The 26,822-nt window shown below is 41.6% G+C and overlaps 1 protein-coding gene across 1 annotated transcript in view; it reads right to left on the reverse strand.

Annotated features, from left to right (window-relative positions):
• Positions 1–9,904: 9,904 nt before the first annotated feature.
• CEP78 (centrosomal protein 78) overlaps positions 9,905–26,822 on the reverse strand; it is a 40,322-nt gene continuing 23,404 nt past the window's right edge. Inside the window, exons 9-15 of the mRNA XM_075278244.1 lie at positions 25,442–25,574; positions 22,889–22,919; positions 17,722–17,868; positions 17,384–17,461; positions 15,522–15,688; positions 13,068–13,215; positions 9,905–10,408 (exon numbers count right to left, since the gene is read on the reverse strand). Coding sequence (XP_075134345.1) covers positions 9,935–10,408; positions 13,068–13,215; positions 15,522–15,688; positions 17,384–17,461; positions 17,722–17,868; positions 22,889–22,919; positions 25,442–25,574 — 1,178 coding nt within the window. The 3' untranslated portion in view covers positions 9,905–9,934. The remainder of the gene's footprint in view (positions 10,409–13,067; positions 13,216–15,521; positions 15,689–17,383; positions 17,462–17,721; positions 17,869–22,888; positions 22,920–25,441; positions 25,575–26,822) is intronic.

Below are 26,822 nucleotides of genomic sequence, written 5' to 3' on the forward strand. Positions count from 1 at the left end.
AAGCCGACAGTGCGCTGAATTCAGTACACTGTCGGCTTTCCCTTTCTGTGCCCTCGGTGACGAGCTATCTGTGCCAGTACCATAGCTCTTCACTGTCAGAAGGGTGTTTCTGACAATCAGGAACCCCCTTCCTCACAGTAGCATCTATAGCGCTGTATTGAGAAAGGGAGCGTTCCTTACCGCCCAGCCATGACACTGAACGGTGAGGAACTCCTCCTGAGTACTCATCTATGGACGAGTACTATCAGGAGGGGGCGTTCCTCACTGCTCTCACAGTACAGCACTACAGACGCTACTGTGAGGAGGGGCGTTCCTGACTGAATGTCAGAAACGCCCTTCTGACAGTGAAGAGCTACGGTACTGGCACTGATAGCTCTTCAGTGGGGGCACAGAACGGGAAAGCCAATAGTGTGCTTAATTCAGTGTACTGTCGTCTTTCTAGTAGTGTATTACACCGCATGTGCCCCAGGAAGTGAAAGGTCCTCTTTTTGCTATGTATTTTGCTCTGATCTGTCAGTGGATAAACACCACAGATATGTAGACAGGGCCACATGTGATCTAGTAACAGCATGTAAGTCACAGGAGGAATTGCTGTAGCTAACCTGCTGTAATATACAGTACAGTCCAAGTGTAGTGAAACACATCTCACCCACACACTGCTGAAAAATCCTGCATCATGTCAAAGTGTGGTTGCAAGTTTGGGGTGGTTGTCACCTTTTGCAATGCAAAGACTGAATTAATACTTATGGGATTAATACCTATGGGAAAACTACCAAGTTTCCACTGCTGTTTGCCAAGATTTATTCTATTATAGGATAATATCTATTCTGGACCTGCTACGTGAGACCTTACACTATGTTCACATCTGCGTCAATGTGTCCGTGAGAGAACCAGAATATTGGACGCATGGACCTCTAAAATAGTGGACACGAACAGTGCCTAGCGGACCCCATTGACTATAATGGGATCCATTTGGTGTCCGTTCTTTTAAACTGAAGCCAATGGATGGAAAAGCCAGACTTACAGCACTTTTTCGAACCATCAGAATATCGTTCACATGAACAGCCCCCACTCACACACAGTGAAGTTAATGGGACCTTGTGACGACCATTAAAAAAAAAATAAAAAATGGCTGTCGCACAGTTGATTTCCGTGTGAATTTAGGCTTAGACTATTTTCACACTAGCTGTCCATTTTACTGACCAACAAACAAGGACATCACACATCCTGGTGTTTTTCTGTGTGCAAGTGTTTTTTTTTGTTTGTTTTTTTTGACATCCTAATCAAGTGATAGGTAATACCCAGTTCTCTGAGGCACCCATAATGGCGTTGGTTATCAGTGTAATAATTGAGGAGTTAGTTCTAGACTTTCCTATATTTGTTCACAGACACAAACTTGAATGGCCAAGAGGGATATAAGTTAGAAAAAAATAGTGCATGCTACAAGGTTTTTTCTCAGTGTCTCTACGTCCATGAAAAACAATGGACGTGTGAAAGGCCATATTGACTATAATGGATCTGTGTGTTGTCTGATTTTTTTCACATATAGCATGCAGACAGAAAAGCAGTTATACTGTATAGTAGTGTAGTGTGAAAGGGCCCAAAATGTGAGGGTTCGGGAGGTTCAACATTGATTACACTATGTGTTTCACATTGTAGTTAGTAAGCCCATGAAGAACCTCAAAGTCATAAAGGGAGAGAGTAAGTTCATGTGTGAGGTTTATTATGGGGTTAAAGGGATTCTACCATTAAAAACTTTTTTTTCTAGGTAACACGTAATAGCCTTTAGAAAGGCTATTCGTCTCCTACCTTTGGAAGTGATCTCCGCCGCGCCCTTTATTCGAAATACCGGTTTGTACCGGTATGCTAATTAGTTCTCTCACAGCAATGGGGGCGTCCCCCAGCGCAGGAGATGCGATGGGGGCGTCCCCATTGCTGCTCGAAAACCGATTCCAGCCGAACTTCGCCGAACGTACTGCGCATGCCCACGGTCATAGTGCCGACACCCCAAGTTCGCCGAACAGAGCGTACTGCGCAGGCGTCCGACGTCAAGCCGAAGAAGGAAGGGAAGGATGCAGAAGAAGATAGAGGCGGCGCTGGAATCGGTTTTCGAGCAGCAATGGGGACGCCCCCATCGCATCTCCTGCGCTGGGGGACGCCCCCATCGCTGCGAGAGAACTAATTAGCATACCGGTACAAACCGGTATTTCGAACGAACGGCGCGGCGGAGATCACTTCCAAAGGTAGGAGATGAATAGCCTTTCTAAAGGCTACTCCAATGTGTTACCTAGAAAAAAAAAGTTTTTTTAATGGTAGAATCCCTTTAAGTACTATTAATGTGAGGCATATAGAGGTACTAACATTAATAACACAATTAAAGGGATTCTACAACCTCCCCCAAAATATTCAGTTGCTACCACTGTATTACAGATCACATTTTAGTTACTTCTGATAAAGTGAAGGAAATAAGTATTTGATCCCTTGCTGATTTTGTAAGTTTGCCCACTGACAAAGACATGAACAGTCTATCATTTTAAGGGGAGGTTAGGCTAGGCCACTCCATGACCTTAGGGCCAGTTCACACAGAGTTTTTGAGCGCGCATTCTGGCACCTATACACGTGTCAGAATGTGAGCGCTCAAAACAGATTCCATTCATTTCAATGAGTCGTTATAGGCATATAACGCGCATAATTTTGCGGAGACTGAAATATTTGGAGACTGAAATAGGTCTCAATAATGGACAAGCCAGCCACCAAAAGGGTGGTAGGTAAGGTAAAGAAAGGAGAAGTAAAGATGTCAATATATATAATATAGGTATAACCTAGCTGATACAAGGGCTGATCAACAAATAAATAAAGGCAGGTAATATGCATAATGCAGAAGAAATAAATTAAAGACACCTAGAAACATATACCGTATTTTTCGGACTATAAGACAAAAATTTTGGGGAAAAAGAAGGGTGCGTCTTATAGTCTGAAGGTGGCGCCTGGCATCCGCTGTAATAGAGAGGCGGAAGCCGGCAAGTGATAGACGCCATTACAGGTGCCGGGGCCTGAGACATCGCTGCGCTCCTCTGCCATGCATGAAGCCAGCAGCGGCAGGGGCTCCTCCGTGCCCCCGCCGATGGCTTCATGCAGGGCAGAGGATCGTAGCGATGTCTCAGGCCCCGGCGTCTATCCCTCCCCGGCATCCGCCTCTCTAGTACAGCGGATGCCGGGTCAGTATCGGTGGCCCCTTCTCCCCCGGGGCCGGTCCCCATCGGCCCCGTACCTGTAAAGTTGCAGGCCGGCTCCTGCGCGGCGATATCGCAGGAGCCGACCTGTTCGGGTGACAGCCGGGAGCCTAATGAGGCTCCCCGGCCTGTCACTGCTATATATTAGTATTGCGGCTGGGTCTATGACCAGCCGTAATACTAATAGACAGAATGTCCCATAGACGGCAATACAGTTGTATTGCCGTCTATGGGACTTGCGATCAAGTGACCGCAGGTTCAAGCCCCCGGGGGGGAATAAAATAGTAAAAAAAAAAAAGCTTTAAAAATATGAAATAAATAAAAGTTCTAAATCACCTCCTGTTTTTTTTTCAATACAAGGTGATCTAAGCAATAGATATCCCCCAAAATGGTATAACTAAAAAGTACAGCTGGCCCCGCAAAAAAAACGCTCTATGCATCCCCGTACAGCTGCAGGGTCACCTGTCAATGTGGCCTTGCAGCTGTTGCAAAACTACAACTTCCATATATTAAATATTTTACCAGTTTTTGCTTCAAAATTTTTTTTCCCTATTTTCCTCCTCTAAAACCTGCGTCTTATAGTCCAGTGCGTCTTATAGTCCGAAAAATACGGTAATACTGCTACAGATAGACTTAATAGTATACTATACCAAACCACTACCGCACCCGTCCATTTTTCGGCAGCAGAGAGTTCCTTTTTCTTTCCCATATTGCTTGTAACCTGTGCCCTGCTTAATAATGTGGAATGTCCTAGGCAAAAGCCCCACATTGTGGAATTGAAGCCTTTTTTATTTGATTTTGCTGTGGGGGTTTTTGAGCCAAAGCCAGGAGTGGATTTAACAGAAGGGAAACGTCTAACGCTGGGTTCACACCTGCGTTTGGGGTCTCCGTTCTATGGTTTCCGTCTTCTGCATGCCAGAAGACGGAAACCATAGACCGGGTCCGGCCGTGCGCGGCGGTGAGCGTTTTAGGCTCTCCGCCGCGAAACCGGATTTTTTTTATCCGGACACAGAGTACTGCATGTCCGACTCTGTGTCCGGATTATAAAACCCGGTTTCGCGGCGGAGAGCCTAAACCGCTCACCGCCGCGCACGGCCGGACATCTCTCTCACCCATTCAAATGAATGGGTGAGAGAGACTCCTGCAGGTTTCCGTATCCTGCCTCTGTTTTAGGCAGGAAACGGAAACCTAAGTACGGAGTGCCGGGCCGCAGATGTGAACGAGCCCTAACAGTTTTTTGTTGCAGATTCTGCTGCGTTTTTTTTTTTTTTTTGAGCCAAAGCCAAGACTGAAAGGGAATGGGAAATACTGTATATAGGAAGTACTTACAGTTTTACCTTTTGCTCAATCCACTCCTGGCTTTGGCTCAAAAAACTGCAGCAAAATCTGCAACAAAAAAAGCTGCGTTTCCTCTGCAAAAACCCGACAAAGAATGCTGTGTTTTATAGTACCTGCAAAGTGAATGGGATTCTGGCTAATCCCATCCACACACTTCAGAATTTATACATTACATGGTCTGCTTGAATCTGACAGGCAGTCTGTAGGGATAGACTGGCGCAGTCTGGTAGGGATATCCTGTAGACAGACCTCAGGGCCTTCATTAGGCCCCTAGCTGCCAGGTAAAAGCATTGCAACAGATTGCATTTGCAGTGGTGCCGGTACATAGTGAAGTTTCTTGTATAGTATTTACTTGTACTATTAAGTCTTGAAAAGTTGTTTTATAATCGTAAGTCTGCTTTGGTTCAACAGCTGATCCACAGGCACACGTGTTCCACCTGAAAAGTCTAAACATCACGGGCAGGTATCCTCTTTGTTGATGGTTTACAGAAATTTTTTGGTTGTTTTTCATTGTTCAGTGTGAACAAAGAAAAAAAAATACTTGGCAAAACGTCACAGACGTTTTATTTAGAAACTTTTCCCCAGTTTTTGTTTCTGCAGACCTGATTTTAAATTAATTTATTTTCATTAATAACATACTGACATTTTGCTTAAGCAAACATAAAATTGTATGCAGGTGCATTGCAGTTTTGTGTAAGTTATTGGGTATATCCTCAATGTAATGATTATTACGTTACATTATGTTACCTTATGTTTAGAGAATACAGCAAGTAAAATGTGCATAGGCAGGCATGAACTGCATTGAACTCAATGTACTAATTATTAAGCACATGATAGTACCTGTGGGCTAAAGGTTGAGTATTACTGCCAGCAAAACTACGTACATTATAGACTCTGAACGTGCATACAGATATTTTTCCATGCACTGCTATTTTCTACATTTATATAAGGAAAGTGCACACACATACAAGAAAATACATTTCCCTTGTGACTACACACATATTTCTATGTGACTTATTGCCAGATGGCTTTTTTTCCCAATTCAAAGGTTTTATAAAACTTTTAGAGTTACAAAAGCAAAAACAAGCATAAACATGCAAAAGAAACAATTGAAACAATTAAATCCAAACATTGCAATCCAATGGCTGCCTAGAGGAAAATCCAGGGCGGCGGCAAAGACCATTAAGGGCGAAGTAAACATAAGGAAAGCGGAAGAAGAGTGAGAGGAGAGGACAAGTAGGGAAAAGGAAGAGATTAGAGGAAAAGAAAAGGAGACAGTGAGAGAGAAAAAAAATAAAGTCAGAAGAAATTTATAAATAAAGAGTAGGTTTTGGTTGGAGGGGAAGGCGGGATCTGGAAATAGCCCCAAGCACAATCACAGCCCCCCCCCCCCAAAAAAAAAAGAGAAGTTTACCTACTTTTCACTGAAATGGATCAACCAAGTTCATATGTTCACCTATTGACAGGACTGTGTGCGGTCTATTGAGAACATGATCAAGATCTGTCTGACATATAACTCAAGAAATGAAAAACTGCATATTTATTGCAGAAGTTTTACAAATAATCTGCTACATATGAATCTACTCTAAGACCCTCAATTATTGTCCAAGATGAACATAGTTTTATATAAACTAAATACATATAACATGCACATTTATACCTATGAAAAAAATTAGATTTTTTTTTTTTGCTTTCACTTCAATGAAAGTGAAAAACTGATTGATGACAGTAGCCAGTAAGGTTATCTATAGTAATATACAACAAGCAAAGCAGTGCTGATTAAAATGTAGGCCTCAGGCAGAGCCTACTGTGCGTGCCTGCAGCCACAAGAAAAATGGCCACTTACACGGTAAGCGGCCATTTTCTTCTGGCTTGTGGGCTTGCGCAGTCGGCTCTGCCCAAGGCCTACAAGTGTCACCGCCTGTGCCGGAAGAAGATGGAGGCGGCGCTGGAGAGTTCTCTCGCAGCTTTGGGGATGCCCCCAGTGCTGTTTGAGCGCTAGGGCCCTCCCCCAGTACTACGAGAGAACTCATTTGCATACCGTCGAAAACCGGGATTTCTAAGGAACGGCGGCGCAGAGAAGACATCTAAAGGTAAGAGATGAATAGCCTTTCTTAAGGCTATTCCGACATGTTCGCTACAAAAAATGCCATCTGAATGATAGGATCCCTTTAAGGTGGCCCTATGCAGTTGCACCATTAACCCTTTGCCGACATCCATCGTTCTAGTACGGCGGATTCCAGGTGTTTAAAGATGGCGGCTGCCATAGCTGCCGGGTGTCTGCTGTGTTACATAGGCAGGTAGGAAGAACACAGGCTTGCATCCACCACTTCAACTTTACCCATGGGGTGCAAGAGGAGGAGGAAAACCTGAACTCTAGGGGAGAGCACAGTAGTACTGTGGAGACACCGCAGGTACACTTTATCTTCACTGCACGTGCAGCAACCTTTTGTCTGCCCACTAAAAGGGGCAGGAAAAACACTGAAGAGGGATGTGGGGAGGGACTATTTAACCTCTTGTGTGTTTTTCTAATAGGGGATGGAGATTTGACCCGCTGTAGTGCTGTCATGGAGGGCTTTTGGAGAAAGCTATGAGTTCCTATGCCAGAACCAGTCATACTCAACAACATTAAAGGGCACTGCCCACCTCTGCTTCTGTGGTCTCATCCAGCCCCTGGCTGTGAATGGGGTGGTGGGAGCAGAGCCAGGTTCTAATGGTATGAGAACTCATGGCCGTCTTGCCACCATATTGTCATGCTGCTATTCCACTGAATGAATTGTGGCTTGTAATAGCCAACAGAAGCTTTTAATAACAATGATGAAGCTTTGTGGTAAGTAATACCTAACTGAAACACAGACGTTTTCTACATTAGCTAGCAGCGTAATATAAGTACTTCATATTTTATAACTGACATTGGCAGGACTAGGGAGTTTACCTCACTTATGCTAATGGCCACACTTTGTATACGTTTACTATTGATATCACTAAAGGTTATAAGCTAGAAGTGGATTATAGTTGCCTAAGGGCATTTTACATATTACCGTAGTTATCAATCCAACAAGAAAAATAGTTATACATAAAGGCTAGATTACAGAAAGAAGCTTCCTAGAGGTAAAAACACAAGGGGGAATCTGCAACAGAAGGGAAAGAAAAGCATCACAATGTGTGTTTTTGTGCCAGATTTCATTCAGGAAATGATGCAGATTTCCTTCTTTGCATAGCAAAAAGTAAAACCGTGCTGAGAATCTGCAGCATAAATTACCATGTTGCAGAATTTAAACCCGCACCACAGGTAAACTACAGCAGATTTTTTTTTTTTTTTCAGGAAACTGTCAATACGATTTACCAAAATCTCATCCACTAAATTCAAATACTGGGTCATTATAACCCCCATATCCCTTTCCCACTTTTATATCCCCTTTTTGCCATAAAATTCAACAAAAACATTGAAATATAAAATCTCATCCACTTGTGCAAAACGTTGCACATTAACGCATTTACTGTAGCAAAGGGAGTCTGTCAGCAGGAAAATCTGTATCACACTAACAACAGCATCTTATAAGGCGGTTTATATACTTTACAAAGATGACTTTCTGATTCTGCATTGCAGCTCCATTTTCTGGAAAATCTGTATTTTAATCTTATGCAAATTAGTTGAAAAGGGCTTTAGGGTTGTTCCTTCTGCTGGGGCTTCACTTTTTTTTATTCTAGCTATCCGCCTCTAATTGTTCCCCCAACTCTGCCCCCCATTGCTCGAGTGACATCCACTTTGTCTTCAGGTATAGTTCGTGATCTATAGCGCAAAGCTAAGCCCTGGCAGGAGAAGACAGGCCCTTAAACACTTTTTAGTTAATTTGCATAAGAACAAAATATTGATTTTCATGAAAATGGAGCTGCAATGCAGAATAAGAAAGACATCATTAGAAAATGTACAAGCCGATCTAAAAGGTACTGACATTATTTTTATACTCATTTTCCTGCTGACAGACTCCCTTTAATATATAAGGCACCCCTTTAAAAACTGCATGGCTGTACTTTAAACAAATTTTCCCTGCATACAGCATTACCTTTGTTTTTGCGCTAAACTTTTCTGAATAGGCAGTAAAGAAATAGAAACACTAGAAATAGAAAAAACTAAATTTATTTATGTGATCTCATAGAAAAATATTACATTATTATATAAATATCCAAAAACTACACACAAATGTCAACCAATTTTAAAATTTAAATATATTCACATCAACAAGTATAGGTTTTGTTGTCTGACTGCTTTTACTTCAGTTTAAAATTCTGTTCTCCCAGGATGTATTTATTGTAATTTCCTAATGAATTACCTCGAAGACTCTATAGTATTCTCATTTATTTTTGCCGTTCTTAGAGTGCCATCTTACTGGTCCTGAGTGCTCCAACTTGCCCCACTGGGGGAGAATTCATTAAGACCAGTTTTAACCAATTTCCCCATTGGTGTGAGATGCACCAGAATTATTAGGGCTCACTCACACAGGGCAAGAGGGGACAGATTTTGATGCCGAATACACCTCAGAATCTGTCCCCTCACAATAGAGGTCTATGTAGACTGCTAGCTTCCTTTTTTCCGTGAGCGGTATGTTCCCGCTCACAGAAAAAAGACGCAAGCTGCCCTTTCTTCAGGCGGTTTCCACGGCCGATTCAGCCCCTGCATCTGCCTCGCGACAGCACCCTCAGGACTAGGCCCATTACATTTGGGCCTACTCCAGAGTGGGAAGCCGCGACTGACGGAAGCCGCGACAGTCACATTTTGGTCCTATTCTGATGCGGCTTCCCGCGTCATAATCAGGAGCAAAATACGCCTTCACTACCCCCGTGTGGACTAGCCCTTAAAGAGGACCTTTTATGGTCTGGGGCATAGACAGTTCTATACACTGCTGGAAAGCAGACAGTGCGCTGAATTCAGCGCAGTGTCGGCTTTCCTGATCTGTGCCCCAGGTAAAGAGCTTTCAGTCCTGGTACCGTAGCTCTTTACAGTTAGAAGGGCGTTCCTGACAGTGCCTATCGCGCTGTACAGTGTGAGCGGCGAGGAACGCCCCCTCCCTCTACTCACAGTGCTCATCCATAGATGAGTATTATCAGGTGGGGAGGGAGCGTTCCTCCCCGCTCACACTGTACAGCGCTATAGGCGCTGCTTTGAAGAAGGATCTACCTGACAGACTGTCAGGAACGCCCTTCTGACTATAAAGAGCAAATTGAGTACAGATTGGGAAAGCCAACAGTGCGCTGAATTCTGTGTACTGTCGGCTTTCCAGCACTGTCGGCCCCGGACCATGAAAGGTCCTCTTTAAGAAGCTCCGGCCTGTTGATAAATTCCCCCCACTGTGTTTACAAACTTAAAAGTTACCTGGGATTTCTGATTCTACACTGGCATCAGAAAAAAGTGACGCTTTTAAACCATTCTGATTTTCCAAGTTGTCAGGATAAGCTTTGCTTGTCCCTTTTGAGAGGCTTCTTTTTGAAGAGTGTTTCCGATGCTTACCGCTAGTGGATTCCTTAGAACTGCTACTGGCATGGTATTTTCTGCTTCGACTAGAATCTGATCCTGAGCACTCACTATCAGCCCTTTTACTGTCAGACAGGTCGGATTCTTTCAAAACGCCTGCATCTTTGGTGCTTTGCTGTTCAGACGCCATCCTGTTGTTATTGCAAGTCTCTACGTTCTTTATAGAAAGATCAAGACCCACTTCTATTTTGCTCTTCTCTCTGGTAGAACGGATTTCATCAGATGCACAATCAGGAGGGTTAGCTGTCACCTCTACTGTATAGGAGCTCTCTGGTGGAACATTTTCATTATCTTTGCTGTCAGCCTAAAAAATGGCACATATTCAAACATAAGACATGGGAAAACATACCAGGACCTCCTACACACGTCTGTATTTGAACTCTTTATCAAAACCAAAAACTAGGAGCGTTTGAAATTAATTTATATATAGTATATATGTATGTGTGTGTGTGGGTATAGTGTATTCAGATAATATAAACTATGAAATGTTGTTTCAACTGGGACTTTAATAACTTTTAATTCTCAGGATACGTAATCAAAATTTGCTCTGTGGGGTTCAGATGCCCAGGACCTCCACCGATTAGCTGTTTAAAGCAGCAGCAATACTCCGGTCAGTGAATCCCCTTCACAGGCCACGTGATGGCACATTCATCAGACACAATTACAGTAAATGGGGCAGGGTACAGTTTATAGAATTAAGAGTACCATTTTCTTATGGAACAACATTGTACATGATGTTTTATTTAGCTTCTATTAATAATTTTGGAGGGACTGAATGAAAAAAACTGCAATTTCATTTGTTATTTTTGTTTCATTTTCATGATGTTTACTCTTTACATTGGACATTACACTAATGTTCATACCAAGCCAGAAGTTAAATATTGATCAAGTATCTTTAAGATAGATCTTCGATATGTGATCTGTGGGGGTTTAACAAGCACTTTGTGAATGCTGTGTCCTTTTGTCTGTGCTGATGACATGTTCATTGGTCACATGGTAAAAGAGCAGCTTAGTCCCATTCAAGAAGGGCTACGCTGCTATAAAAAGCACCCCCTACCCCTTCATGAGATGTAAAGTACTTTGAATAAGTGCTGCTGTCTGTTCATTGAATACAAGCACTGCAGTATCTTTATCTAGCTGATCAGTGTAGGTTCCAGGTGTTCCCAGTGTTTCACCAGCATTCATTTATGACCTATATATTTCATATACATGACCTATCTTAATCCTAATGTATACAAACAATTGGCACTCAATGAGGTAATGGTGAAATCCAATGTTTTTTTTTATTTTGATATACAATCCAAGGTCAATGTGATGTTTTCAGCTAGATCAATGTAGCCTTCATAAGTCTTGGATTGGATTGTAGCAGAGGAGAGGGATCAACAAGGTGCTGAATGGCCGTAGAATAGAGTAATGGCTCTGGGAATAGTGTACCTCATTGAGCACGAAGTCTTTGTATACAATTGTCTATATGGGGTGGAACCCTACTTGTGAACCAAACCCTGTGGAGTGAATTGTATCCTCTAGCAAGCTATCCTAAACCTAGGTCAACCCAGAAAACCCCTTTATAATTTTTACATAAGTCACGTCACTGGGTGCCAAAGGGCTAAAAGAGAAGCATTTGACTCCTGCCTAACCACTGAAATGCTGTTATTAGTGATTATTCTGTGTTGAAAGCAGTTACTCAGTACTGTTAACTAGCACTGAATGTTCCTTAACTGCCCAGATGGCATGGAGTATGACAACAAACATTGTGTGACAGCTCCCTTAGACCACATGCACACAACCAAGTGTGCATCTGAGGTGGGGCAGAGTTTGCAGCGGAATGTAGTCTGATCTGAGTGCCATCCAATTGCATTCCATTATGTACTTGGTTCTATGGGGGCTTTAATCCATTCTGTTCAGATGAAACGGAACAGAATAGCACCTGCTCTATTTTCATAGAAACAAAATGGACCTTTGGACTCCCCCCTCAGATGGCACACTCTGATGTATGCACAGAACTTAAGTTATAAAATTAAGTAAAAAAAGTTACAAAAATAGAAACTTGTGAGTTACAATATAATATGGAATCAGCAGACTATCGGCTTTCCTGTTCTGTGCCCCCAGTGAAGAGCTATCAGTGTCGGTACCGTAGCTCTTCACTGTCAGAAGGGCATTTCTGACAGTCAGTTAGGAACACCCTTCCTCACAATAGCGCCCTAGACGAGCAGTAGGGGGGTGTTCCTCACCAATCAGCGTCATCCCCAGGTGGTAGGGAATGCCCCCTCTCACAGTACAGAGCAATAGGCGCTACTGTGAGTTAGGGTGTTCCTGACTGACTGTTAGAAACACCCTCTTGACAGTGAAGAGCTACGGTACCAGCACTGATAGCTCTTCACATGAGGCACATAACGGGAAAGCCGCTGAATTCAGCGTACTGTCGGCTTTCTAGCAGTGCCCCAGGTGGTGAAATGTCTTCTTTAATATGAAAAATAGTACAATTAAAGGTGCTGTTCAGTTTCAGCAAATAAATGTTATGGTTTGTATACTGAAAGGTTGTACAATTTTCAAATACATTTCTGAACCAATTCCTCATGGTTTTCTAGATCTCTGCTTGCTGTCATTTATTCCGTTTACTTCCAGTGGCTACAGTCCATAGTCATGTGATATACAGTCCATGGTCATGTGGTGACAAACAGGTGTAAGGCTCATTACAAGACAGAGCTCTAATCACTGAACTGTGACTGTAACAAGTTGTGCAGCTGTGTGTCCATTTCATGGCTATGGACTGATTTGTATCCACTGGTAAGTCAGCAGAATGAATGACAACAAGCAGACATCTAGAAAACCGTAAGGAATTGATACAGAAAGTGTATTGGAAAATTGTACAACCTTTCAGTATACAAACAATAACATTTATTTGCTGAAACTGGACAGCCCCTTTCATAATGGCAAACTGCTTCTACTTTGTTAGTTATTACCTGGTCAACTAAGTATGTTCTTTGCAGGCTATGGAATATCTCAGATGAAGGTTGTTGAGCTCTTTCAATTGTGGAAGATAACTGAGGATCCCCAGGTATGGCAAAGTCTGATTGATCAATGCCGGCCAAACTAGCAAGTTGTCCCAACCTTAAAACAAAATATCTCATTGATTATTCCAGGAATATATATTCTGGGAAGAAGCCCACTGCCAAACACCACAGGAACAGGCTTATCTCATCTGAGAACAAAAGGATTGGGCATGTTGAAATCCAACTGCCCAGTTCTTTTTTCTACCAACATCTGTAGTCAGGAGGCCCCATACACATTAGATGGTTAGCATGTTGGGGGATTGTTAATTTAATGTGTATGGTCAGGTTTTTTTTTGGTTTTTTACTCTTAATTAGAGATGAGCAAACACTGTTCGGATCAGCCGATCCGAACAGCACACTCCCATAGAAATAAATGGAAGCAGCTGGCACGTACACTTTGCCGGCGGCCGGCCGCTTAACCCCCCGCGTGCCGGCCGCTTTCATTCATTTCTATGGGAGCGTGCTGTTCGGAACGGCTGTTCCAAACAGTGTTCGCTCATCTCTACACTTAATGTCTCAGACCTGCATCATTCTGAAACAAATATAAACTTAAGGGGTAATATATACAGTCATCATATATTCCAATCCTAAAAAATAAGAGCAGACACAGTATATGATATTATATTTTGAAAAAAATCTAAATATTTTGTAAAATATGTCACGTAAAAGGCTTTTTATTTAGACACAGTTTTTCTATCCTAGGGCTTTCTGCTGGTGTTCTCAGGAGATCCTATCTTGCATTAGTAACACTTTCCACCAGAGACATCAAGCATTCATTTACACAGATTACATGGTAGACCTGGTATGCACTGTAAGAAGGCCACCAGGACTGTTATCCAGCAGAGTTAATGAATACCATAATTAGGTGCAATGCAAAACAATCAAGTAACAGTAGTCCTGATCTTCCTCCTGTGGATACCACAGACAAGTGTTTACCTGGCACTGCTCGACAGCAAAATCTATTTATGCTCCTTAATATTTTCCATGGACGGCTTCAAATTGTAATGCAAAATACTCTCTCTCTCAAGAGATGTTTAGTATGTATTAAAAACACAACATGATAAAAGGACACAAAAACACACTTGTCTTCCTGTCTGATAAAATACCAGATGGTGTGATTTTATGTTATATGTGCATAGGTTAAAAATAAATACAGTTTTCCTAATTTTGTATTCTTAGTAAGAAGTCAAGGGAACACCTTTTAAAGAGGACCTTTCATCAGATCGGGCACATGCAGTTCTATATACTGCTGGAAAGCTGACAGTGCGCTGAATTCAGCGCACTGTCGGCTTTCCCGATCTGTGCCCGATGTAAAGCGCTATCGGTCCCGGTACTGTAGCGCTTTACAGAAGGGCGTTTCTGACATTTAGCCAGGGACGCCCTTCTGCCCAGCAGCGCCTATCGCGCTGTACTGTGGGGCGGGGAGGAACTCCCCCCTCCCGGTCCTGATAATACTCATCTATGGACGAGTACTGTGAGCAGAGGTAGGGGGGCGTTCCTCCCCGCTCACACTGTACAGCGCTATTGGCGCTGCTTGTACAGAAGGACGGTCCTGGCTAACTGTCAGAAACGCCCTTCTGACTGTAAAGCGCTACAGTACCGGGACCAATAGCTCTTTACCCAGAGCACAGATCGGGAAAGCCGACAGTGCGCTGAATTCAGCGCACTGTCAGCTTTCCAGCAGTATATAGAACTGCCTGTGCCCGATCTGATGAAAGGTCCTCTTTAAAAGATTGCTTGTAGAACAATTATACTGTTTAAATCAGAAAGAAGATAATGCATTATAAAATATATTAAACTATTAAAACATACGTACTACTAGAGTTTTAAAAAATGCCCATATCCAAGCACCATTTTACAGATAAAATATACTGTAGAATTAAAGCTTAAAGGGATTGGCCATTTTCAATCCAATATTGAGAAACAAATGTTATGGTTTGTATAATAAAAAGTTGTACAAATTTTCCAAGAGGCATTTTAACAGAAGAATACATAGCGGGAATAATAAATCTGAGGTCACATGCCAGTTCTCAATAGTATCTGCCGGCAGAGACCTCCTGTTTGCATAGCAATCCATGCTTGAAAAAAACAAGATCACACAGTGATCATGTGACTTACAGCTGATTAAGAACATGATGTGTGAATAAAGCCTTATTAGTGAGTGATATATACTAGAAAATCAGCAATTACTTTATCATTGAAGAAAAATGGAATTGAAAATTATTTCTTCCAATACTAGTTCACTTTGGAAAAATAGGTAATTTATCCCTCAAAAACATTGTTTATTCCCTTTCCAAAGGGGCATACCATTTACTGGGAAACAAAAAAAAAGGAGCAATCTATTATGGGAAGTTTTGTACCTACCCAGCATCCTTTAAAAGATCCAAGAAAGCATGGAATTTATTGAATGATTTTTCAATACTGTCCAGAACACCATCATCCTCAAGGAGTACAGAAGTTACATTTCGTGATTCAAGTGCTTCGGAAAGGGTTTTATTTATTTGTCGCAATCGGGTATTTTCAACTTCCAACTACAACAAATAACATAACATAAATGGTCAAATAGTAACATTTCTCTTTATAAGGCTACAGACACACGACCATGTGCATGTAGCCGGGTCAGGATTATACGCACATGGATGAAACCTGTGCCTCCACAGTCAGTGATAATACATGGGAGTGTGTATGTAGCCATAGAAATGAATGCGTCAGTATGCTAGCTGTGAAAAACAAGGCTAGCACACTGAGAGCACACAGTCACGTGCATGGAGACTTATGAAATTAATACTTGATTTGCTATGATCACCTTTTTTTCCCCCCCATGATATAATGTTAATTTTCTGTTCTTATGAAAATAATTATTTGAATTTGGCTCTATTAAAGGGATCCTATCATCATATACCCTTTTTTCTGACTAACACGTAGGAATATAGAAAATATCTCTGCTTAGTCTACTATGATATGAGGAATGTCACGATTGGAATGAAATGTGCATAAATAATGTAATAAGTAATTTCACTTTTAGAACAATCTATCACATATCTTTATGTGATTATATCATATAAGCCATGTCAGGTGTATTACCACCTGTTTACCTAGTTCATAGCCTGAGGGGACCTTTACGCTAAGGCAAAACGTAGCAAGTAGAGATGAGCGAACACTGTTCGGATCAGCCGATCTGAACAGCACGCTCCCATAGAAATGAATGGAAGCACCTGTGATGCCGTCCGGCTGCCAGCAAAGTCAGCATCACAGGTGCTTCCATTCATTTCTATGGGAGTGTGCTGTTCAGATCGGCTGATCCAAACAGTGTTCGCTCATCTCTAGTAGCAAGCAATAGGGAAAAAATATGACTGTTTTTCCTGCACTGCTTCTCAGAGAAAGTTTGCAGAGTTTTTCTCTACAGACTTTCTGCTTCAATTACACCTGTACAGAAAACGGCAGCATTTTTGTAGGTATAATTGACAATGTGATTTACAAAAACGCAATGGTTTTTTACATTGAAGCATGTCCGCTTTGGATGTTTTTCTGCAATGTGTACATGGGCCAGAATCCCATCTACTTTGTAGGTACTATAAAATGCTGACATGTTTATGCCAAGACCTATCCTTTCCTGGAGTTTCCCTGCACCTGACAATTGCATGATCACCGGGATGGGAGAAAGCATCATAGCAGTTTTCTACCAGTATACACAGCACTCAATGAGCACTCTGTATACAGCAGGGGTCAGCAACCTTCAGCACTCCAGCTGCTGTGAAACTACAATTCCCAATATACTCCCTACACTTCCATGGGAGTTCTAAAAACAGCAGAACGAGTATGCATGCTGGGAGTTGTAGTTTCACAACCGCTGGAGTGCCAAAGGTATACAGAGTGGCAATAAACCAGTTGTGCCTTCTCTATCTGGAGATCTGGCCGTTTCTGTAAGCTTGCATCTCTCCTCTGTAGCTGCACAGTGTCTATATCGCTGCAGATTTTGCAATGATGTTTTAAAACATTACTGCAGTGTTGCATGCCCACCCACTGGGTGTCTACAAAACTTTGATGGTCAGAATGCAGTTAAAAAAAACTTATCTGTTGAAGCTGTACATTATCAGAATCATTTAATAAAACAGGAGATAATGACAGGATATAGACAAGTAAAACCATGGATTATTGTATCCATATATCAGCTTCTATTTACGGGAATTAAGGGTGTAACTGGATTAAGTGCATTACTAGATTACCTCCATTATCCTGTCATCAGCCCTTAATCTTGTTTTTTGTTCCTCCTCCAGCCTCAGTTGACATTCTTGCAATGCAATCTGTCAATAAAAGATATAACACTTTAGACAGTGGTTACAGTAAAAGCAGACATTACATTGAAAGTAAATCAGTCCTTCGCAGAATGAAATACTTCAGTTGCAGATGTTGAGAGTTACAACCACTCATGCCCCTTATGTTATAATTAGCACTGAAAATATAAAGACTGGACCCAGATTAGTTACAAGACAAGGTTAATTACTAGTTTTTACATTTAAAACAGGGCAAAAGAAAAAAGCATTGTCACTGTTCTTCATGATACCTGTAAGCGCTTGTAGTTTTTCATGCTGTTTTTCTCGAGAATTTCACACATGGCAGGTTCTTGAATAATGAGGTCCGAAGAAATCTCTGAATCATCACTGTCAGAGGAGCTTTCACTATGCATGGAGACTTTTATTGGAGTATCTTTCTAATAACAGAAATAGCAGCAGATAGCCGGCATGTTCACTCACAGTGCAATCAAATAGGTGGACATTTGCAAAAGAAAATGACATTCATTGCTATGTAATAAGCTTAAACAAAAAAACACAAAAAAACAACCAAGGGTGTGTCCACACTAGACAAAAACTTAGTGGCAAAATTCGCATGCGTTACTGTAAATTTCTTTGGTGTGGATTTGCCACAAAACGTTAATTTGTAACATGTTAAAAGAAATGTCTAACTAAACTTTATTCATTAGCTATTGTCAGGATACGTCATCAATTAGAGATCAGTGAAGGTCTGACAACCAGGACCTACGCTGATTAGCTGTTGGAAGGGGCTGTGGTGCTTGCTGGACTATCCCTTAAATTTCCATGTGAATTTAATGCTATTTATTTTCACAGTCAGTGTGTGGATAACATAAGGTTACGGAACAGCAATAGAAAAATAACGGTCACATTGGCAACCTGTGTCTCGGGATTACTTAAAGGGAGTCCATCACTGGCTAGATTGTTTTTTTGAATAAGCATATCTTTACATAGTCCTTAGAAAGGCTATTCTAGGCATATCTGTCATTCATTGATCCTTGCAGCCGTTTTTTGAATTAACCTGTTTTTTTTTTATTTGCTAATTACTCTTCAGGGAGCACTGGCAGCGTTACCCCTGTTCCCTGAGCACCACTGCTTCACCAGCCTCCTCCATTTCTCACCGCCCCCTTCTTGAAAGATGATCCCTCCTTCTCCTTCTACTCCTCTTCATGGCTTCCAAACCAGCTAGCCACGTACAGCACATGCATGATATTTTAATCGTGCTGAATGTGACTAGCTACCCAGTGAAGAGGTGGAGAAGGAGGAATTGTCTTTCAAGAAAGGGGAGGTGAGAAATGAAGGCGGCTAATGACACAACGGTGCTCGGGGAACAAGGATAACGCTTTTGGTGCTCCCTAAAGAGTAACTTGCATATCAAGAAAACTGGGTTAGAGGGATCCTATCATTGGCTAGCCTTTTTTTCTTGATAACACGTCGGAATAGCCTTAAGAAAGGTTATTAGTCTCCTACCTTTAGATGTCTTCTCCACGCCGCCATTCCATAGAAAACAGAGTTTTCTTCGGTATGCAAATGAGTTCTCTTGCAGCACTGGGGGCGTCCCCAATGCTGCCAGAGAACTCTCCAGTGACGCCTCTATCTTCTTTAGGAACCCGCCTCTCTGCGCATCTTCTTCCTTCCTGGGTTTTCAATTATCTAGGCCTCAGGCAGAGCCGACCGCGCATGCCCGGGCCACAAGAAAATACCCGCTTACATTGTAAGCGGCCATTTTCTTGTGGCACGAGGCCTAGATAATTGAAAATCCAGGACGGAAGAAGGTGCGCAGAGAGGAGGATTCATCAAGAAGGAGGCAGCGTTGCTGGAGAGTTCTCTCACAGCATTGGGGATGCCCCCAGTGCTGCGAGAGAACTCATTTGCATACCGAAGAAAACCCAGTTTTCTATGAAACGGCGGCGCAGAGAAGACATCTAAAGGTAGGAGACGAATAGCCTTTCTTAAGGCTATTCCAAAGTGTTATCGTGAAAAAAAAGGGTATCCAATGATAGGATCCCATTAATTCAAAAATGGCTGTGAGGAACAATGAATGACAGGAACGCCCTTTTGACAGTGAAGAGCTACGGTATCGGCACTGATAGCTCTTCACCTGGGGCACAAATCGTGAAATTGTCCAGCCTAATTTTTTATTTATTTTTAGTTAGGCCACTATGTGTAATGATGATTTTTTTTTTGCCAATGAGTGTACATGAGATTAATATGTCCCACGTGACCACAGAGGACCAATCCCAGTAATGACTCCAAATTATGTGATGTAAGCCGAAGGCCAGAAAAGGAGGCTGGGGTATGCCGCATGGATGCCCAGCAGAGGTGAGCAAAGTATATGTTACTTACAGTGGGGCAAAAAAGTATTTAATCAGTCACCAATAGTGCAAGTTCCACCACTTAAAAAGATGAGAGGCGTCTGTAATTTACATCATAGGTAGACCTCAACTATGAGAGACAAAATGAGAAAACAAATCCAGAAAATCACATTGTCTGATTTTGTAAGAATTTATTTGCAAATTATGGTGGAAAATAAGTATTTGGTCACCTACAAACAATCAAGATTTCTGGCTCTCACAGACCTGTAACTTCTTCTTTAAGAGTCTCCTCTTTCCTCCACTCATTACCTGTAGTAATGGCACCTGTTTAAACTTATTATCAGTATAAAAAGACACCTGTGCACACCCTCAAACAGTCAGACTCCAAACTCCACTATGGTGAAGACCAAAGAGCTGTCAAAGGACACCAGAAACAAAATTGTAGCCCTGCACCAGGCTGGGAAGACTGAATCTGCAATAGGCAACCAGCTTGGATTGAAGAAATCAACTGTGGGAGCAATAATTAGAAAATGGAAGACATACAAGACCATTGATAATCTCCCTCGATCTGGGGCTCCACGCAAAATCTCACCCCGTGGGGTCAAAATGATCACAAGAACGGTGAGCAAAAATCCCAGAACCACGCGGGGGGACCTAGTGAATGAACTGCAGAGAGCTGGGACCAATGTAACAAAGCCTACCATCAGTAACACACTACGCCGCCAGGGACTCAGATCCTGCAGTGCCAGACGTGTCCCACTGCTTAAGCCAGTACATGTCCGGGCCCGTCTGAAGTTTGCTAGAGAGCATTTGGATGATCCAGAAGAGTATTGGGAGAATGTCCTATGGTCTGATGAAACCAAACTGGAACTGTTTGGTAGAAACAAAACTTTTCGTGTTTGGAGGAAAAAGAATACTGAGTTGCATCCATCAAACACCATACCTACTGTAAAGCATGGGGGTGGAAACATCATGCTTTGGGGCTGTTTCTCTGCAAAGGGGCCAGGACGACTGATCCGGGTACATGAAAGAATGAATGGGGCCATGTATCGTGAAATTTTGAGTGCAAACCTCCTTCCATCAGCAAGGGCATTGAAGATGAAACGTGGCTGGGTCTTTCAACATGACAATAATCCAAAGCACACCACCAGGGCAACGAAGGAGTGGCTTTGTAAGAAGCATTTCAAGGTCCTGGAGTGGCCTAGCCAGTCTCCAGATCTCAACCCTATAGAAAACCTTTGGAGGGAGTTGAAAGTCTGTGTTGCCAAGCGACAGCCCCAAAACATCACTGCTCTAGAGGAGATCTGCATGGAGGAATGGGCCAACATACCAACAACAGTGTGTGCCAACCTTGTGAAGACTTACAGAAAACGTTTGACCTCTGTCATTGCCAACAAAGGATATAGAACAAAATATTGAGATGAGAAATTTTGTTAAGGACCAAATACTTATTTTCCACCATAATTTGCAAATAAATTCTTACAAAATCAGACAATGTGATTTTCTGGATTTGTTTTCTCATTTTGTCTCTCATAGTTGAGGTCTACCTATGATGTAAATTACAGACGCCTCTCATCTTTTTAAGTGGTGGAACTTGCACTATTGGTGACTGACTAAATACTTTTTTGCCCCACTGTATGTTGCCGTACGTCCACTTCTTATACTCTGGGGTATGAAGAGAACCCACAGTTTAATAGTGCTTTGTGGGTGACAGACAACAAAATTTCAGGTTTGGGTCATGCCTGAAACTTTTGGAAAATTCATATTTAGTCCTAATAAGGAACACCCATAGAATTCAAATAAAGGTGCACTGGGTTTTTCTCATGTCTTTACACATCATCTAAATATATCAAGAGGGAGAGACACGCACGCACTTTAATACTGTCTAGATAAGATAGTTGCAGCAGTGGCTCAGTGTTTAGTACTTCTGACATAGAACTCTGGTTGAGACTGGATGTAACCTATACACTGAATGTGTATGTGTTTCAGAGGCTGAAATCAGATGCGTGTTCTGATGCGAGTAAATCTGTACACAGTAACAAACAGTATTTATAAAATATTGTACTCTAAGTGTAGTCATGCTGCCCTCTAGTGGTAACATTTCACAATGTTATCAATTTTATTTTTATTTTTTAACGTAGATTGTAAGCCCCATATAGGGATCACAATGTACATTTTATTTTTTTCCCCCTATCAGTATGTCTTTGTAGTATGGGAAGAAATCCACGCAAACACGGGGAGAACATACAAACTCCTTGCTGATGTTGTTCCTGGCGGTATATGAACCCAGGACACCAGTGCTGCATTGCTGCAGTGCTAACCACTAAGTCACCGTGTTGCCCCTCAATGTTATCAAATTCTTGACCAGTTGTGAACTTTATTTACACTCTGGTGTGTTGGAAAAACATCTCCATAGAGCTGCCCAATAGTCTACATTGCCCTGGTCGGCATTGTGCTTTAGAGACAATTAGAAACTGGTAAACACCTTTAATACTGATTACCTATCCTTAGCTCAACAATATTAGATCGGTGCTGCTTACTCCTGGTTCAATTTGTGGCGAAGGCACCACTGCAGTAGCAAAACTCACTGCTACAAATCATACGGTAAAGTGAGCAATGTGGTTCCTGGCATGTAAATCTTACAAGAAGCCATGCTGTCCAGAAGCAGCAGATCAACAGGGATCACAGGTGTTGCACATACACACATCTAATATTAATGACCTGACCTAAGTATAGCCCATCAATATTAAAAAATTGATAACACCTTTAAGCACATTAAAACCATAAGGCAATGGTGTAATGAGTGCTTTTTAGTATCACAAATGACGACATTTGACAAATGCAATGAGGTAAAGAGATTTCTTTGTAGCAAATACAGCATTAAGTAAAAAAAAAAAATACAATTTACAGCCTAAAATAAAGGTGAATTATGGTAGAAAAAAAACTATCAAGCAAGGAAATACAAAGCTGCAGTACAACTAGCCATTTAGCATACAGCATGAAATAGAGTGGCCGACATAGCAGTAAAGCAGATGTTACAAAGATTTACGGTAGCTCCTAGACAAAGTTAGAAAGTGCCTTGAACATAAACATATTCATACATTACCTTCTCAGAAGTAGAGACTGACACAATATCTCTGGAAAAAAGAAAAAAAGGGAAGATTTAAAATAAAAAATAAAAAGTATAATGGCCAGCTTTGTGCAGTGTACATGGAAGCTGCTTCTTTGTTTATTTTTAATTTTTTTTGTATTTATTGTGGTTTGTCATATGGCAGTAGTTCATGTTAATTTAAAGGGGTTGTCCGGGATCAATTGATATCACTAATCTAAGCTAAACAGCGCCTATCTTCTAAATTACTTAGTGTACAAAAAAAAAAAAAAAAATCTATATTTACTTAGTTAGCGGGGGCAGTCATGTGTCTGCCCCAGGCACATTTTCCAGTGATTTTCCGTTTCCGTCATCTATACTAACCCCTGGGCGGCTGCCGCCTCCTCTTCTTCATGTCTGCCAACCACCCACGCATGTGCAATAGAGCCGGAGTGCCCAGGATGTACGGAAGACAAGCAAGTATGATAAGGTAGGGGTGGGTTGAGTTAGTTAGGAAGGGCTAGAAATGGGTGGGTTAGCTAGGGAAACATAGAAAGGGTGTGAGTGAGAAAGGGAGGGAGGGTGTGAGTGAGAAAGGGAGGGAGGGAGGGAGTGAGGTGATGTAAGTCAGCTCACAGTGAATCTCAAAGCATCATGGTATTTGTTTGAAAAACACAGAACAGGAAAATGCCCATGTAAACAAATGCGGAAGATGCCAGGAGCTCACAAAGAAACCCATAGAGCACTCAAAACACTGGTAAAGGTATTTGGATGCGCTTATTAATCTATTAATAGCACTAACAGACCTTTTTTGAACAATAGTTTTTTTTTTTGTTTTGTTTTTTTGCCTGGAAAACCCCTTTAATACAGTAATGAATTTTTGCTATTTTTTTTAAACTTCTTTATGACATCTATTCCCAAATACACATCAAGTTCTGTTTGTTTGTTGGTTGTTGACATCAAAACATTGTTCTTGTATATTCAGCACAATTATATTAGGTTGGCCTTGAGAAAAGTAAGCCCTTTCGTACAAAGAAGGAGTCTCCAAACTGACTGTCAGGAGAGGGTTTTTTTTTCTTTACTTTAATAAAATTGTCACCAAGAGTTATGGAATGTTTTAATTCTATAAAATATTGTTTTTACACTTTTTTTTGTTGTACTTTATTACTATTACCTTAGTAATGGCCACTGTCTGATTGACAGCATTAATTTAAAAACTTACAGTTAGCTGCTAAAAAGGACAACTCTACCTCTCATAAATATCCTGATATCCACCACCACCAGAGGTGCTGAGAAGGGCCAAGTACAGTCCAACATCTGACATCTAGTGATGTTTGGGCACTGGGGCAGCTGCAGACTGCTGTTATTTGGCTGAAAGTCCAAACATGGTAAAGTAAGGCCAGGCTGCTGCTTTCTTATCTGTCTGAAAAACTACAACTCCCATATTTTTATTTATGTTATTAAATATTTTGCCACATTGTTTGCTTCAAAATTATTTTCCCTATTTTTTCATCTAAAGATAAGATAAGAAAATCTTTTAATAGTCCCACCATGTGGAAAGTTCAGTGTGTTACAGCAGCATGATATTATGGATACAGGATAATAAGTAATATATTACAGAAGGAGACACACAAGCTCAGAATATCAGATGGGAGAAAAATACTAGGAGTCATAGCAGCTAAAGAAAAAAGAAGAGAAGACGTCAGAATAATTTAGTTCTCTGTGTAGAATGCTTTTCGCTTGGCCTGATGCAGATTATGTAGTTTGACCGCAGTTGGGAGGAAGGATTTCCGATAACACTCCTTCTCACACTTGGGGTGAAACAGTCGGTCACTGACAGTACTGCCCAGTGCTGTCATGGTCTCATACATGGGGTGGATTTGTTTTCTCCCGCATGGAGCTTACCACTGGCAGTATCCTTCTGTCACCCACCACCTGTACTGGGTCCAGGGGGCTCCCCAGGACAGAGCTGGCCCTACTAATCAGGCTGTCAAGTCTGTTTCTGTCCCTGGTTGATATACTACTCCCCCAGTAGGCCACTCCGAAGTAGATGGCTCATGCAACTACAGAGTTGAAAAAGGTCTTAAGAAGTGCCCCCTGGACTCTAAAGGCCCTCAGCCTCCCGAGTAGGTAGAGCCTGCTGTGACCCTTTCTGTGCAATGCATCCATGTGATCAGCCTAGGCAAGATTAAAAATACCCTTGTCCCACTCCTCTATCTCCAGTTCCTAGTTCATTGTCAGTTTCCACTGGTTATGATCTGTAGACGCTAAGGTTCTGGTCAATCATGAACAACAGCTTCCTACCTGTGCTCTCTATCAGATGCCGACAACAGGGATGCCAGATTGTGCGTTCTCAACAATCAGCCACTTGCTGAGAGAGTTTTGTGAATGCACGCGCACACACACACACACACACACACACACACACACACACACAGCACTGAGACATCCAATATGAATGATTAAAAATCGGAGAACCCCTTTGATTCTGGTGCATCTCATGGAATTGGAGGAAATGATTATATAGGCAACACCAGTTTTATTAAATTCCCCTTAATGATTTTTCAGTACCTGTTTCTGTTTGCTCTTTCTGCAGTTCTCCAAGGGCAGTAACCTTGTTCTCCTGGAGACTTTGGTTCGGGAGCATACAGTTCCTTGGGAGTACATTTTCTTCCCGAAACAAGCGTCTTTTTAGCAACCAAACCTGTTTAAATGATCAAAAGTGAGAATTTAAGTGTCTCTTTAAAACTCTCAGATACAGAACATAAATGCAGCACTATATGAGAAGATACACAAAATTAATTCCAAAATAACTTAAAATCTGTAGGTTTTTAAACTTAAATGACAGATAAACTAAGGCTATAGTCACAATAGCATTGTGCAAACGTTCAGGGACTCCTTGCCCCATTCTGCTTAAAATATACAGATTTCATGGGGAAATGGACCCCATTATAGTCTATGTGGTTCACGGGTTTCAGCGGGTAACCTCTTTTTAAGCGGATAGGTTTTCAGATTTTTCGGGTCCTCAAACAAACATGAAGAATGGCAACCCGAACTCTAGTGTGAACCTAGTGTCAATGTTATATGTCTTGTGACAGAATATATAGCACTATTTTTACAGACAATACTGAATAAATAGTACACAAAAAGCAAATACAAATTATTTGGGTTGTCCCTGTCTAACTATTTACACAATATGCAGCGTGAATGAAAAGCAGCAAACAAGTGTCCAGCATCTCCTTCAAGACTGTTATACCTTATGAAACTAACTGAGAAAATGCCAAGTGTGCAAAGCCGTCAACAAAGCAAAAGGGGCTACTTTTAAAAATTCACGACATAAAACATATTCTGGTTTGTTCTCATTTTCGCTTACTACTTGATGAGTACCTCAAGTTATAAACAACTTTCTATGCATGAATAGTATGACTGAATATAAGACAATTTGTAATACATCTACCGTATTTTTCGGACTATAAGACGCACCTAGGTTTTAGAGGAGGAAAATAGGGGAAAAAAATTTTGAAGCAAAAACTGGTAAAATATTTAATATATGGGAGTTGTAGTTTTGCAACAGCTGCAAGGCCACATTGACAGGTGACCCTGCAGCTGTACGGGGATGCATAGAGCGTTTTTTTTGCGGGGCCAGCTGTAATTTTTAGTTATACCATTTTGGGGGATATCTATTGCTTAGATCACCTTGTATTGAAAAAAAAAAACAGGAGGTGATTTAGAACTTTTATTTATTTCATATTTTTAAAGCTTTTTTTTTTTTTTTTACTATTTTATTCCCCCCCGGGGGCTTGAACCTGCGGTCACTTGATCGCAAGTCCCATAGACAGCAATACAACTGTATTGCCGTCTATGGGACATTCTGTCTATTAGTATTACGGCTGGTCATAGAGACCAGCCGCAATACTAATATAGCCGTGACAGGCCTGGGAGCCTCAGTAGG

The sequence above is a fragment of the Leptodactylus fuscus genome, chromosome 1, assembly GCF_031893055.1.
Source record: "Leptodactylus fuscus isolate aLepFus1 chromosome 1, aLepFus1.hap2, whole genome shotgun sequence".
Classification (NCBI taxonomy): Eukaryota; Metazoa; Chordata; class Amphibia; order Anura; family Leptodactylidae; genus Leptodactylus; species Leptodactylus fuscus.